The sequence below is a fragment of the Diadema setosum genome, chromosome 9, assembly GCF_964275005.1.
Source record: "Diadema setosum chromosome 9, eeDiaSeto1, whole genome shotgun sequence".
Taxonomy (NCBI): Eukaryota; Metazoa; Echinodermata; class Echinoidea; order Diadematoida; family Diadematidae; genus Diadema; species Diadema setosum.
In genome coordinates, this window is record NC_092693.1 from 27,029,174 (window position 1) to 27,044,940 (window position 15,767).

At 36.8% G+C, this 15,767-nt stretch overlaps 1 protein-coding gene across 1 annotated transcript in view; it reads left to right on the forward strand.

Moving 5' to 3' along the window:
- The window catches only part of LOC140233498 (low-density lipoprotein receptor-related protein 12-like), a 133,366-nt gene that overhangs the window by 100,619 nt on the left and 16,980 nt on the right, over positions 1-15,767 (forward strand). Inside the window, exons 2-3 of the mRNA XM_072313615.1 lie at positions 13,112-13,304; positions 14,339-14,562. Of these exons, the coding sequence (XP_072169716.1) occupies positions 13,112-13,304; positions 14,339-14,562 (417 nt within the window). The remainder of the gene's footprint in view (positions 1-13,111; positions 13,305-14,338; positions 14,563-15,767) is intronic.

A 15,767-nucleotide genomic window follows, 5' to 3' on the forward strand; every position in this document is an offset into this window, starting at 1 on the left:
AAATCGACACATTCATTTTGTGCTCCCGAATTTTCGTTTAACCTCGAGTTATTTCAGGATAAGTGAATAAAATTGTGGCTGCATTGGGAATTTCTGTTTGTTCTTGTGGAGCCAAAAATTACACGGTAGCAAGGAAGAAAAAAAAAAAGAAAAATGTAAACGCAAGGACTTGGGAAAGAAAATGTACAACTGAGTTTATGCAAACTTGATATCATGTCTTTTAAATATTTCAGATTCATTGCATAGTTTTGCAGTGCAGAAAACGTAATGGGCGGTCTTTTATGGGATGGTTATTAATGGGATAGTTTTGATCAGTCGGATCCATTCTGAAGAAAGGGGGTTGAGGGATTAACTGAAGTTCACGATTAGATATTGTAGATGGTTTTTGATCAGTACTTAGTGCCACTTGACCAAAATGATATCTATAACCCTCTAAGAGACGCATGCTGCATCTCCTTAACATGTATCTTATATTAGATATGGTGCTGTATCAAAGTTGTAATGTTTCTGTACCCATGTAGACATTCTGGCGCATATCAGGAAATATATACTGAGCGGCTAAACACGACTTAGTTTGAGCACGTACGCCATGTCATGAAGTCTTTAGCTCCTAAAAAAATATTGGCAGCGCGTAATCGACTCTTTCTCATTTTTCCCCTGCTAGAGGCTGCTTAGTATAGAACATGTGAGCGCCAAATCTACGTTACATGCAAATATTAGTATAACATAATGCGAGAAATGACAGACAACCTCCTCTGGCACGCAACGAGGTTTGTCAAACGGCATGTCGTAGGCGTACTAGTATACGAGTATGCGATGTGCCAGAGCTTGTCATTTAGTTTGTTGATGGGGGCAAGCTACAAGCATTTTACGATATCTAAAAGAAATATACCAATTTACACGGTTGAAAAAGACTTTCGGGACCAGAGGTAACTATTGAGTATGACACTTACATGAGTCTGAATCCTGAAAACAGCATAGGGATTAAACAAACGACAAACAAAGCTAATGTAATCCATTACCAGATTTCAAAGTGTCAGTTTTCGTCATTCATCGCACATTAATATATCACAGACAAATTATGAATATAATTCACAGCGTCGAACTACACTGTTCGCATCAGAAACAGATGATTTTTTTTCTCTCTCTCTCTTGAGGTTTAACGAGTACACTATGTGTATGCATACACACAGTATTGTTCCCTTCGTATGTCATGACGAAGGCTTGCTATTTTGCAGATATCCAGCCTGCTTAATATCCTATCAATCATCTCCATTTTTTTTTTCCTGCGGTGGGTCGTAACGTTTGCACCGACTCTGCATTTAATGAGACAAACTGAACAATGCCATGAAATGTGACAGAGCACAGTGATCCCCCTCACCCGTAGTTTTTCGTGTAGTTTTAGTAGGTCCGTAGCCAATCCGCGCGTGCAGGCATTGGGCCAAAGACCGAGTTCTTTATTTCTCTCCTCCTTTCTTTTTTTTTTTTTATTTGTTGGAGGGGTACACACAATCAAAAGATACGAAGTACAATGTTCCATTAACGGCTCTACTGAAAATCCAGGGAAATGCGAGGCAACATACATGAGCAGAATTTTGGTGATATGGAGACCTAATTTTCCATAAGAATGAACCACTCATTCACACACATGATTATACATCCTCGTGACGTAATGTAAAATCAAGGCACATCGACATACCCACGGACGATATGTACACATGTACACTTGATGCTATTATTGGTTGTGCCTGATGTCCCTCGTGAGTAATAAAAGGTCATCGCACCAAGGAACTGACGCACCTAGTTATGCCCGAGCATTCCCTGCACAAGAGGAGCATGCAAAACAAAATGCACAGAGCTGGCAACAATATGCAATTGCGTTGAATTCTCTGTTTCCCAAACCAGTGCCGTATATAAGGCGCTGTCCTAAACAAGATAAGACGCCCCTCTCTCGATCTTCATCACTCTCTCACTCTCTCTCTCTCTCTTCCTCTCCCTCTCTCTCTGTTTCACGGACACACACACACACATACACACACACACATACACACACACCACAACACATTTCAACACATAAACGCATGCTGACAACCTTGCATGCTAGAGCGGATGATCTTTAACATCACTGCGTTGGCTCACCCGTCTTTCTGATGGTAGAAACACTTTATATTCAACGACAAAGTTTGCTTAAAATAAAAAGACACATAACGCACGTGGTTTCAAATAAGACCTAAATATTCTGCAGGCAGAGGATATCTTAGAAGTAAGAAAAGTTCTCCACAAACGGAAAACATAATTGAATCTAATATAGCATAATTCAGTAGAATATCAATCTCCAAAATATCGTAATAACTATTAGTTACCTATATAGCGCTATGAACACCTCGTGGATGAGATATCGTTTGGTAGGTAAATGTATCCTCATCCCTCCCCCGCAAAATCATTCTGTTTTTTTTTTTTTATCATTACTATTTGTGTTTGTGTATTTTCCCCCTGGCATATTACATGTCACTGTCTGAATCCCTTTAAACCAGGACATGTAACTCATTTCCGATCAGGCATCCTTTCATTTGACTGGAATAGCATACACTTGGGATTCCGTTCGCTTCACAGTTTACCAATGTAATCCTGTCAGGATTGGCCTTGATATAGAGCCGCCATGCACCTCATTACCGACGTAGCCGGTGTGTGTGTGTGTGTGTGTGTGGGGGGGGGGGGTAGAGGTAGGAGAACTGAGGGATGCTATTGCTTGTATGGCATGGCACCTTCATCGGAAACATCTATCTCACGATAGTCTATACGTGTACTCTCTTATGTTTCTTTTCTTTACGTTTTATTTCTTTTTCCAGACATGTACAAGACAACAACAACAACAACAGCAAAAAAAGAGACGTTGCAGTCATATTTCGCTACTTACCTAAAATCAAAACCAATTCTTCTGGCAAATTCACGGACTATGTGAGAATAAAACTTATTTTTCTGGCAGCGCAAAACATCGCTTTCTGTGCCACTCATGTAGCACTCGACGATTTTTGCGGGTGTAACCAAGAGTCCGATGATCTGATGTCAAGAAGTTGATAATACGTTACGGCATTATTTTCTGTCAGTGTTTTGTCCCAAGTCAAACAGATAACGTAGCTGGTAGTGGCTGGATATGTTAGATTATTGATACATAAGAGACAGATTTGGGAGATAACCCGCCCCCCCCCCCCAAATTAAAATAACTAGATATGGATAATATTTATTCTATAGTTAAGCATCCTTTTGTGATTTGTTGTATATTATATGCTTTTGAGATATCTAAGGTTTCTTATATATATATATATATATATATATATATATATATATATATATATACATATATATATATATATTGATGAATTTGTGCCAATCTGTACTACGAACTATTGGAGTGAGGGAATTGTGATCATTTGCTTTCAGTGTTAAATCACATTTCATAATGTGATAAATCAGCCTAGGCGTAGTACAATATCAAACAGAGTGAAACTGCTAAAATGGCTACAATGAACACAACAGTTTTTTTTTATTGTATTAAATGCCTCGTGTCTTGTGTTTGCATGTGCTACTAGTCGCTGAAACTTTTGTGCTTGTAGCTATACTGCAGCTGACCCTTATTTCTCACCCCAACCAAAACATATTTTTCGTGTGATTGCAGAATTCGTCGACTTTTACCCTAATCTGTACAATAATTTATAAGAAATGTGTGAAAGAACGCCATGAAATTGAAATTACACGATTATTGTTAGGTAATGAAGAATATGTGAAAGATACATAAACATAAAAGGTTCACCGGAAGTACCATAGACTTTATACCCGACAGTGGTTGCTACAGAATGTTTACATTCGATAACATCGATTACAAGACATGTATGTCGGGTCATAGCGGTATATCCATCGCTGGCGAGAGTTAACTGCATGCAGTTTGTTCCGCGTGCGATTCAATACTACTGTATAGTACACGATTTAGATCGTCACGTACTAGCAGCGTTCTCTATACACACTCACTACTGAATGGGGGAGGGCGCCTCCGGAGTAAAAGTCGGCATACGGACTTCAAAATACTACAAAACAACTATATACCCTTGGCAAATCGCGCCAGTCGGACAAGTTTCGTGGTAGATCTTTGCGATGTAATGTAAACAAGCAAATTCCATATCGTGAAAGATGAATTTTTGAACCCATTCCAGTAGGCTATTAAGTGTTAGCTTTAAGCAAGTTTTTTTCGGCTCTGTCTTTATCAATAGTGGCCTCTAGACAAAAGCAAGGAGGTGGCACCCCCGAGACAGCTGTTCAACGCTGGCAGTTCGCATAATGACGCGACGTCAGCGAGAAACAATGCACGAGATCGCTTTATATGGTGTGCGATGTTGTTCGCGTTATATCATCTGATACTATAAACAAAATATCGCTGCATATCTCAGCTTAACAATGTTCTTATACGCATGTTATCCTTTCTCCAATCTATCTGTTCAGTTCCAGGAATAATAAGCAAGGTAGATTTGAGTTGAGGATAATAACCCAGAAAGACATAGCAATATCATGTAAAGGTGCATTTTGCAAATTTGTGTGTTTTCCCAATAGTCATTTTTTTTTTTTTGTTTGGGGGGGGGGGTCTAATTCAAGATTATTGTTGGTGCAACAGTTGTTATACTGTACGTGTGAGACCATCATTCAAGTTCATGAATGCATGGTGTCCCCACTCGCATTAAGTAAATGCATACATTGAAGCTTTAGCCAATGCATTAGTCACTTTGCTGTGAACGTAGATTCCAAACGCAAAATTGAGATCGTTGTAGTTTGGCCTGCAGGAAATTTGTGGCCTAAAACAAAACATTCACGGCTTTATCCTGTCTTTTTAATTTTGACTGTTACCAAGTGTGATCATATTTTGAAGGGCCTCAGTCACTTTACGGATTCCACTGGTGTCTGCATCTCTTTTACAGGGGCGGATCCAGGAATTCCGTATAAAAAGGGGAGGCGCCTTTACAAAACCAAAGGGGCGCACGCACCCCTAATTTTTTTCTTTCTATTCATTTTGTTTTAATCAAAAATAAAGAGCGCCCGGTGCGTCCCCACTGGATCCGCCACTGTTTTTAAATCATAGATAGGTACTTTGTACATCCCCGAGGTGTTTGTAGTAGTGATTCACAGTTGTTTCCTCTTGAAGAGATAATGATAAAGGTGGAAAAAAAAAACCTTCTCTCTCGTTTTTTTTTTTTTTTTTAAATTCTTATTCCACCCTATTGCGACAAAGTGGATGCGCACATTAAATGTATTCAGTTTACACCGGCGGAATCGTATTTAGAGTGAGGAGATTAATCGAACAAAGAGGTCCTGTTGTGTTTGCGTTGTTGCGAATGACATGCCCGTGCTTTGAATTTCATTGTGTGTGTATATATAGATTCATTGATGGCACATTGCATTTTAATATAAACTGCTGCTTAATACTGGGGAAGTGAAGAAGCCCGGGGGGGGGGGGGGAACTATCGTAACGTCGCACAACCCAAGTGGAAAATCTGAAAACCATCACCTCGCGAACATGCTTTAACACCATGCGGCACCTGCCAAAAGCCTGGTGGTTGAAGATCATGAAGCAACATCTATTTCATTTTCATGTCATTTCCAACAAAATATAACAGCACAACATATGCGTAATGGTTATACGAAATCACTGAGGTTCAATCTTATAATAAGGGAAATATAGTGTAATATAAAAGAAAAGTTGTTATAAAGTATTTGTTATGTCTCCGTGTTTAATGGACTGTTTCTCACTTCTTTCCATGTACGAGATATGCAATAAATATTTCATGAATTTTTCTACGCAGACAGACTGACAGACAGACATACAGAAAGACAGACTAATTTTGTACGTCTTTGGATATATATATATATATATATATATATATATATATATATATATAATGACAGCAAAGGACTTAACCACAACATGGCGGGGCGATGCAAGGACAGTTAATATAAATGGCAGCAAAACTTACACATAGACGTGGCTGATGTTGGGTTGCACCCCTTTATTCAAGCTTTCGGGCGAAATGCCCTTCTTCAGGATCTACACAGTCAATGACAACAACGTATAAACAAAATCAACCTAAATATTGAATTATACTAAACTTAACTAACTTTCGATATCATACATTCCAAAATATTCTCAACATATCAATGAATACAAAACATACATAATTACAACACATTTAAAAAAAAAAAAAAAAAGCGATCATACTATTACTATATACAATCTCGGAACAAAACTTACTGTATTGGTGCTGAGTGCGGTCTTATGATGTTGTCTGTGTGAAAGTTATGGTCGGATGTATCTTATATGTGTTTGTGTGTATGGGGGGGGGGGGTTCTATACTGAGGCTCGTTCTCAATTAATCAATCAGAAACTGCAACACTCAATTCTTCAACCATCCGGCAATATAAAAACTTCCAAATTACAGTTACAATTTCTACATATTAATACACTTCTGATAATACATACATACATACATACATACACATCCGCGTACATAAATAATTCAAACACATAAATGTGTTTAACCAAATACCTACTTACATACACCCACATTACTTTAACGATTCAACCTTCCCAAAAATACATATATCATTATTACATTACATATATATACATATATTTACAATTCCAATCTACATTTATAACGTTCTTACCATCTCAAATATAAAATATTTTTATGTACATTTATGCTATCTCTACTCATCTATATCTGTATAATTTACATTCATACAATGTCTACTCAATACTTCCCAATAATTCAAATAATTAGTTACAACACATAATATATTTACATACATACATACTTACATCTACTTCTACAATTACTCAAACATATCAGTTTCTGACAATGTGGTGAATGGGGTAATGTGAAGTGGTGGTATTATGATTCCATATTGATTCCGTTTGGGTGGAGGGTCTTTAACTTATCAGTCCAGAAGGATTCTCGGCGTAACGTTGTGTTGTGTGTTATGCTTTCAATTGCTTCGATGGCTGTGAGTTGTAGGTTGGATAAGGAGTGAGGGCAGATTGAAATATTTGGTGTATGGGAGTGTTTTGTGATGTGGGGTGTGGTAGTTGCGTATTTCTGATAGTGTGTTGTTGATTCTTGTGTACAGTGTTGTTTCTGTTTTCCCGACGTACTGTTTATGACAGAGCGAGCATGTTAGGAGGTATATGACGCATGTGGATTTGCAGTTGATGTGTGAGGAGATCTTGAATTGTCTACCTGTGGTTGCGCTTTAGAATTGTATACCGAGATTGTGTATCGCCGTTCATTATTATACATGTACATTATGTAAATAAATAAATAAATATATATATATATGTATATATATATATATATATATATATATATATATATATATAATCATAAAGGATCGGCATTCACCATTCTTTCTGTTTAATGGCCATAACTTTTATGTTTCTTTGGCATTGATGTGGCTAACAAAAGACATGGCAAGGAAACATGTATGCAAGTTATGCTGAGTCGAGGGGAAGGTGCATTCAAATGTCTTTTGGTAAACATATCAGTACTTTAGCAATGACTTACAGATGAGGTCACAAAAGGAATATTGGTTTGGAAAGATTGTTTTGTGGACGTATCCAAGTAATCTGAAGAAAAATAGAAGAAAATTAGTTAAAAATATATGAAATGTTTCTAAATATTCGTTTCACCGCAAAAATGATGTTGAGGGTACCATAAATAAACACAAATCAACATGCATTTGTATTACCGGAAATTTGTCTCTCTCTTAATCTCAGACTTCAGTTTAACTTGTCTGGGATCGTTCTATAAGGATAAAAATTTGTTACGGTAAGGAGGTTTCCCATCTCTCTGGTTGCAAGAAAAAATCAATTGTGTATATGCGACTCCCATCACCGATTTATAGCAGACTGTATCAAATGATTGAAATACAATATATTATGGATTATGAAATACAAAGCAGATTAGTTATCTGGATGATTTCGAATGCTCTTCAAAGTTCTGTTAAAGAGACTGATATCATTCCTGGTGTCGGTACTGATAGCTCTGCAATTATTTTACAGATTGAGAGTAAAATATGTAGATATTTTAATGTCAGAAATTTGAAGTTTAATAATAGTCTCTGTGATGATGAACAACTCTGTACTGAGATGTCTTAAAGTAGAGATGTCTGTATTAATGAATCATTAAAGTTTGAAGATATGAGGGTGAGATGGGATTTTGTGAAGTATGAAATTCGTTGTTTGTCCCGCAAATATAGTATTATAAAAGCAAAGAAGCGGAGGGAGGAGAGACAGGAGTTAGAGAGGCGATTATGTAATTCACAGAAGTTGATACAAGAGCAAGGCGACCAGTTCCTTCAAGAATATGAAAAGGTCAACTGTGATTTTGATGCGCATTTGAATCATATCACATTTGGTATTATAGTAAGGTCTAGAGCAAATTCGGTTGCATATGGAGAGGAAACAATAGTTATTTTCTTAATTTGGAAAAGGTGAATAAGACACATACATGTATTAATGTGTTGAAGAAAGAAGATATTTTAGATAACAGTGATTCTTTTAATGAATATATTAGATATTTTATTCTTACTTATATAAGGAGCCTGAAAAGAAAATTTTCACAGACTGTTCTTCTTTTTTTAAAGTCCGATAATAGTTTAACACTGTCTCTAGCAGAATGCGATATATGTGATGAAGATTTGGCTTTGATAGAATTCAAGGCGGCTCTGAAAATTATGTCCAAAAACAAATCCCAAGGAAATGATGGTTTGATTAAAACATTTCATTCTAAATTTTTGGATAAACTTAGTGCCTTTTTGGTAGAAATTATTAATTACAGTTTTATGTCTGGTGAATTATGTTCGTCTCAAAGACAAGGAATGATAACGTTGATAACCAAGAAAGGGAAAGATGAATCATGTACTGAGAATTACCGTCCAATTACTTGTTCAATCCAAATGTTGATTTCTAGATATGTTCGAAAGCTATTGCAATGAGATTAAAGAAAGTTTTACCCAATATCATTCATTCGGATCAGGCGGCCTTTATCAAAGATAGGTATATAGGTGAAGCGGTTCGCACCGTTTCAGAAACACTTTTCTTTTTTACTTCTAGATTGAAAACACATTTTGGTTTTATTGTAAGTCTTGAATTTAAAAAAAAAAACTTTTAATTCTCTTAATCATCAATATTTACTTGAAGCGTTGAAATCTTTTTAATTTTGGAGAAAAAGTTTGTAGATTTGTGCGTGTATTTTATAACGACATAGGAAATTGTGTTATGAATAATATAGGTTTTCCCGGCCAATTTCGCACTTTTCTCAGTCAAATTCATAATTGCTGCATTCAATTTAGCACAATTTAGCCTAGACGGCATGTTCGGTATTTCAATTTTATAATCTTTTCATTCAATTTCATTTTGGAGCATTCAAATTACCTTTTACATCATTCGAATCAACACTTTTTCAGTTCAAATTCGTAAGACAAGCACCATTTCGCAAATTCAATTTAGCACGATATAGTCACGTGATCACGTATACGCTGCGCTCGTTCATTCGAATTCATTCTTGGGCATCCAATTTCGCATTTACTGCAGTCAATTTAGCAGACACGTTTATGCTTTTATTCTGATATCGCCTTTGCAACAGTACTTTCAAAATATGTGTATATGTTTATAATGTTCGATAGCATTATTTCATTCACAGATACATAAGTTTGTTTTGTCAATAATTGGGAGAAGGAGGTTTCAATTTACATCGTGATTATTTCTTTCCTCTGCATGTTTTATTATTTTCATTTGGTGGGTGCTAGATTGCGTTCATTATCATAAGGAATAAATAAAAGTTCTTGGATCAGCTCTAGCCATCAATTTGTCAAGGTTATTACCCTCAAATACTTCTATGATTCTTTCCCTGTCTTCTTGAGGGATACGCCTGTATCTAACTCGTGCTGCCATGACTGGACATAAGAAAGTGAAGTGAATCTATGGTACTGGTGCAAGCATGGCATGTATAGTTCTGATAACATGTATGAAAAAAGAGGGGCGTTACAGAACAACAAACTTGAGTTATTTAGGGTCAAGGATACCTTTACTATATACTTAGCAGTGTGTGGATGAAACAAAAATTCACATTTAAATACGAATAAATCACGGTTCTCACCTTTTCAAAATAGAAATAACATTACGCCAATTTGAATGAAAATGTTTGGAATTTGACTGCCCATACGCGAAAATGAATCACTGAAATACCATTTTCCGCCAGTGCTGGCGAATTTGAATGACTGAAGAGCACGTGGCAATTTGAATGCCCGTTTTACGAATTCGAAAGGCACATGTGCGAATTTCATTGACCGAAATGCTAAATTGAACGAACAAGTTGCAATTTTGAATGACAGAATGTGCAGTGACGAGGATTTTCGCTTAATTGAATGAACCTTTTATCAATTTGACTGACAAAAGTGCGAAATTGGCCCGGAAAACCTATAATATAGTCAACTGGGTATTTTAGGATTGGGAGGGGCGTCCGCCAAGGTGATCCTTTGTCATCTTAATGTTCATTTTAGCTATAGAGACACTTGCACTCCATATTAGATCTAACCCAGAAATAGGAGGAATAAAGTTAAGTATGCTGATGATATTACAGTCTTTTTAACGAACTGATTATCAATAATTTCTAATCTTGAAAAGATTTTAGATGATTTGCAATCTTTCCCTCTTTATCAATTAATTGGTATTGGTATGATAAGACAAAAGTGAAGCGAACTGATCCAACTACTAATCTTCACCCAAAACGGACGTGCAACTATTTAGAAATGTAGAATTTGTATCTACTCTCACTGTATTAGGAATAAATATGTCGTACTCTTTTCATGACAGGAAGGCGCAATTACAGAGAATTTGATGAATATCAAATCACAACTGCATATATTATGGAGATCTAGAGATCCATCCCTTTATGGGAAAATTCAGATTGTTGAGATTTAAAATACAATCCGACACGAAGTCTACGTTCATCATCAGATGAATCGTTACTCCTAACACCCAGAGTAAAACATGGACGGGGTGATCGTGCTTTCTCCGTTATAGGACCAAAATTGTGGAATCAGTTACCTATACAGTTAAGGCAGCTGTCATCTACAGAGATATTCAAATCCAAATTTAAAACGTATCTGTTCCTCTCACACTGAGGACTGTAATTGCTGTCATTAATGTTCGGAATAATTGTATTCTTTATTTGGTATATGCTTGTTGTTTACTATTAATTTTCCTTCTTTGTTGTCATGTTTGAACATGTATATGCATGTATATATCTATCTTTTTAGAAGCGCCATGAACACTGAAAGGTGGACCTGTGCGCTATACAAGTAGCCACTATTATCATTATTGTTATCATTATTATGCATTATCTCAGTTTTTATATTTCGCGAGCATAATCTCAGAGCCAGATTCATTTATATGTGAAGTGAATAAAGTTATTCATGAATTTATTTGGAGAGGCCTTGATAGAATAAGGCGCGAAATTTTGGCAAAAGATTGTGAGGATGGAGGTTTGAAAATGTGCTGTTTAAAGTCAATGATGCAAGCTAAAAAAATAAAATGGGCTCAGAGGTTATTTGGGACATGTTCAAAAGGGTAAAAATCTATTTGTTTGAATTTGTTAACACCTGTAGGAAGAGAATTTTTATTCTTTTCCAATTTTAATGTTACAAGACTGAAGATTACTGTTTCACGCTGGTTATTAGAGGTATTAGAAACATGGTCCTTCCTCCAGAACAGAGAATTGAGTGTACCGAATCAATTTTGAGTAATAAATACATTTTGTGTAATGGGAAGTCTATGTTTAATACACATACAGTAGAAAACATCTTTTAAGGTATAACCAACTTGTTAGATGAACACGGCCGACCTCTGCGTTGGAAAGATTGTAAGGGTAAAGGTATTAGATACCTGTAATACGTGGCTTGTTCGAATAGGGAAAAAAGATGATGCAAGGTGTTCCTTTTGCAAAAGTGAAGTGGAACCGATAGAACATTAATTTTTTGATTGCCGGAGGGTGTCAGTATTCTGGGAGCTATTGTTTAACGAGAAAAATGAAACTTGATTCCTTGCAATTGTTTTCATGTCAAAAAGTGTTCGGTATAATTTCGTAATATTATTAGGTAAACAACTCATTTTAAGCTGTAAGTATCAAAGTTTATGTCCCCTAAGGCAACATTCTGTGCAATGAGTGAAAAAATACAGATTGATTGAAGAGGAAATATCCAAAGTAAAAAAGAAATTCGATTTGCACGAAGCAAAGTGGACAAAAATTGAAAACATCATCTCCATAGAAAGCTAATTGAATCTGTTGAGAGAGTATCATAAGGGAGGGGGTATGGGATACGACAGGATCCTCCCCCTCCCCATTCCCCTCGGCTTCCTCCCCCTTTCTCTTTCCGTTTCCTTGCTCGGTCTTTTCTTCCTCACAGCTGTTTTATACCTTTTCTTTTTCTTTAGTTCCCTCCCCCCCCCCCCTCTCTCTTGTTATGGCGTTTATCATAGTTTACGCTGATCGACCGACTGTTCTGCATTACTATCTCAAAGATTGTAGCGTTGTAGTGTATACTATTGTACAAAGAAAGTAACGGAGAGTGCATTAATGACCTAGGCGAATAATATCTTTGACTGTTTTTTTTTCCTTGTGAGATTAGTGTGTGTTTTTTGTGCTCTTGTTTTGTTTTGCTTTGTTTTTGGTGATATTTAGTTTTTGCACTATAGGCTATTTTTTTCTCTTTTTTATTTCTTTCCCTCGTTTTCTGTTGTATACTATTATAGAGTGTATTGCTGTTAACGTATGTTAGAGAGTATAGTCCAAAAATGGATCAGACGTCTTGTATTTTTACTGTTATTGAACGCAGTTAAGAATGTTTTATTATGTGATGTCAAAACCTCATAATTATACCATAATGACTTATGAAAAGGGAAATGTTTTATTCTGATCAATAAAATCCAGAAATACAGAAAAATACATAATTAATATTCTCCATTAGAATTTTGTCAAAAACACTAATTCTCGCTCATCGAATATTGCAGATTACATGCCTGGGGAGCAGTGCGGATACATCATAGACAGCGGAGACCAGTTCAAAGTTAATTCAGTAGGTAACGACCGAGAGGAAGGTCACAGGTCCTACCCAGCCAATGTCTCCTGCACTATTACATTTCGTACAAAGCCAGACAAGAAATTCTTCATGCTTGTCACCAAGTTCGGAATCCAAAACTCAAGGTGAGGCTTCTATACAAGAAACCTAAACATTGCTCAGACATAAGTTAGTCATTTATTCACTAGCAAACACATGTTTTAAATGCTAAGATGTGCCAGGTTCAGGGTCGATGTATCATGGTTCTTTGTCTTTCATTTAATGTGTAACTTTGTGCCTGTCGATGTTATTCCGAATGATCGCTCGGTAACATTGTCAAGGAAGAATTTATTGAATCGGAATTTTTCATTATCAAATAAAACCCACAAAATGAAATGCATGAGTTAGATAGCAACGTGCATTTTTTATCCACATTATACTAAAGATTCAAGGGCAATTACCCTTTGGACAATTACCCCAGACCCTTCCCTTGACCCTAACCCTAATCCTTACCCTGAACCTAATCCTAACCCTAACCTTTACTCTAACCCTAAACATAACACTAACCCTAATCTTTACTCTAATATCACTAACCAGTGTTTAGCCGGGGAGTAATTGTCTTCGGAGGTAATTGCCCTGATACGATACTAAATATTCATGGAAAGTAATGCAATAAGAACACATTTAGCAGTAATTTTCCTAAATTAACATGATACATTATACAGCAGTCGTGAGGGATGATGGACATTGACGCGGGGGGGGGGGGGGGCGCTGACGCTGCCTAAAAATGAAGCAGCATGAATGATGCATGGAGCATGATCTTAACGACGCTTAAACCAAACCTAACCGTTCTTCCCTCTGCCCATCCAGGCCTCCTCAGTTTTCCCGTCCATGAGAGACGGCATGTTGTCAAGGCTTAAATTAGGAGATGTTCATGCAATATGAAATTCACAATGATTCCAAATACTACATGCTCGTTGTAGCTAAGCAATCCAATTCACGGGTATTCCTAACCTTTGACATGAAATTGAAGGTATCTTGTCTAACTCTGCAGAAACTACAATTGGTTCGAGGTCAGGGATGCTCGAGATTGTCATTGGTAACCGTTGTTACGGAAATAAGCAGAAGAATTTATTTCATTATTGACCTCTCTACTTTGCTGCTGAACAATGCACGACAGAGACTGCCAAAAAGACGGACTGTTCTTGTACAACGGGCATGCGGCCATTTCGGAGAACATGATCAGATCGGCCTCAAGAAATGGATTGTGCGGGGAACCCTTGTCACTCCCAAACTACTTTTCCTCTGAAGCTAATGAGGTCGCCGTCAAGTTTGTCACTGACGCTACAGACAACAACTACCGGGGCTTTCAACTCGTTTTAACTCCATATTGGCAAAGTGATGGTCAGTCGAACAACTAATACACATTTAATATATATATTATATATTGAAAACTTTGAGCAAAGAAAATGGGTTTCCATCGGGATTCGAACCCGAGACCTCCTGATTGCTAGACCGGTGCTCTACCGACTGAGCTACAGAAAGCCCTAGTTCGGTGTTTGTCCCATAACTCTTGATTCTCTTTGCTCTTGTGGTCAGAAGCTATTGTGTGTGTGTGTGTGCCACACGCACATTAACCTGACATTATTTCTGGTCACTTGTCCCTTTATATATATGTATATATATATATATATATATATATATATACACATATTATATAATAAGTTCATAGCCTTTTTAAAGTTATCGTTTCAGATGATCCGTTTTTTTTTTGGGGGGGGGGTGGGGAGGGGAACACACAGTATGTATATATATATATATATATATATATATATATATATATAATATATATATATACATGTATATACATAATTATGTAACAAACATGTTGAGGTTTCACATAGTGGCTCCAGGAAGAAATGAAGAAACAAACTGGTAATGCATTTGGCCAATGAAGCATGACTTTATTCGACTCAGCGTTCTTCAGGAGTCGTGTCAAGACTCATGAAAATGGCATAGGACGCCGAAAATTTGAGTCGAATAACCTCATGCTTTATTGGCCAAAAATGCATTACCAGTTTGTTTCTTCATTATATATAATGTTCATCTTTGAATTCTCCACGTGTTGGACTTCGAATGTTATAATTATGAGAAGAATGAGTCTCAAATATACATCTGTAAATCCAAAAGGAAGGTTTTTATTCACAACATTTTCAACCCGCCTCGGGCCTTCGTCAGTGTAGTGTATTATACACTGACGAATACAAGGGATCGCGATTTCACTGTCTTGATCTTCATATGGCTCCAAGTCATAAACTCATTCATTTTGCCAAAACCTGTGCCGATTTAACTGAAGCTGTGCAGATGGTGATGTCATCCATATATTCTTTTAAGACAGGAACGCGTATATCTCTCTTCTTCAAGAGGTATTGCTTTGGCAAAATTTGTCTGACAAAGTCATTCAAAAGAACGAAGGTCGTAACAAAAATGATTGGAGATAAAGTGCACCCAATGAAGATGCTAACTAAAAACTTCTGCCAATCCAAGGTCCAATCCTCCTCTGAAAAGCACGCGTAAAGTCAAGCGGTGAGTTGGCTCAGTCGGTAGCG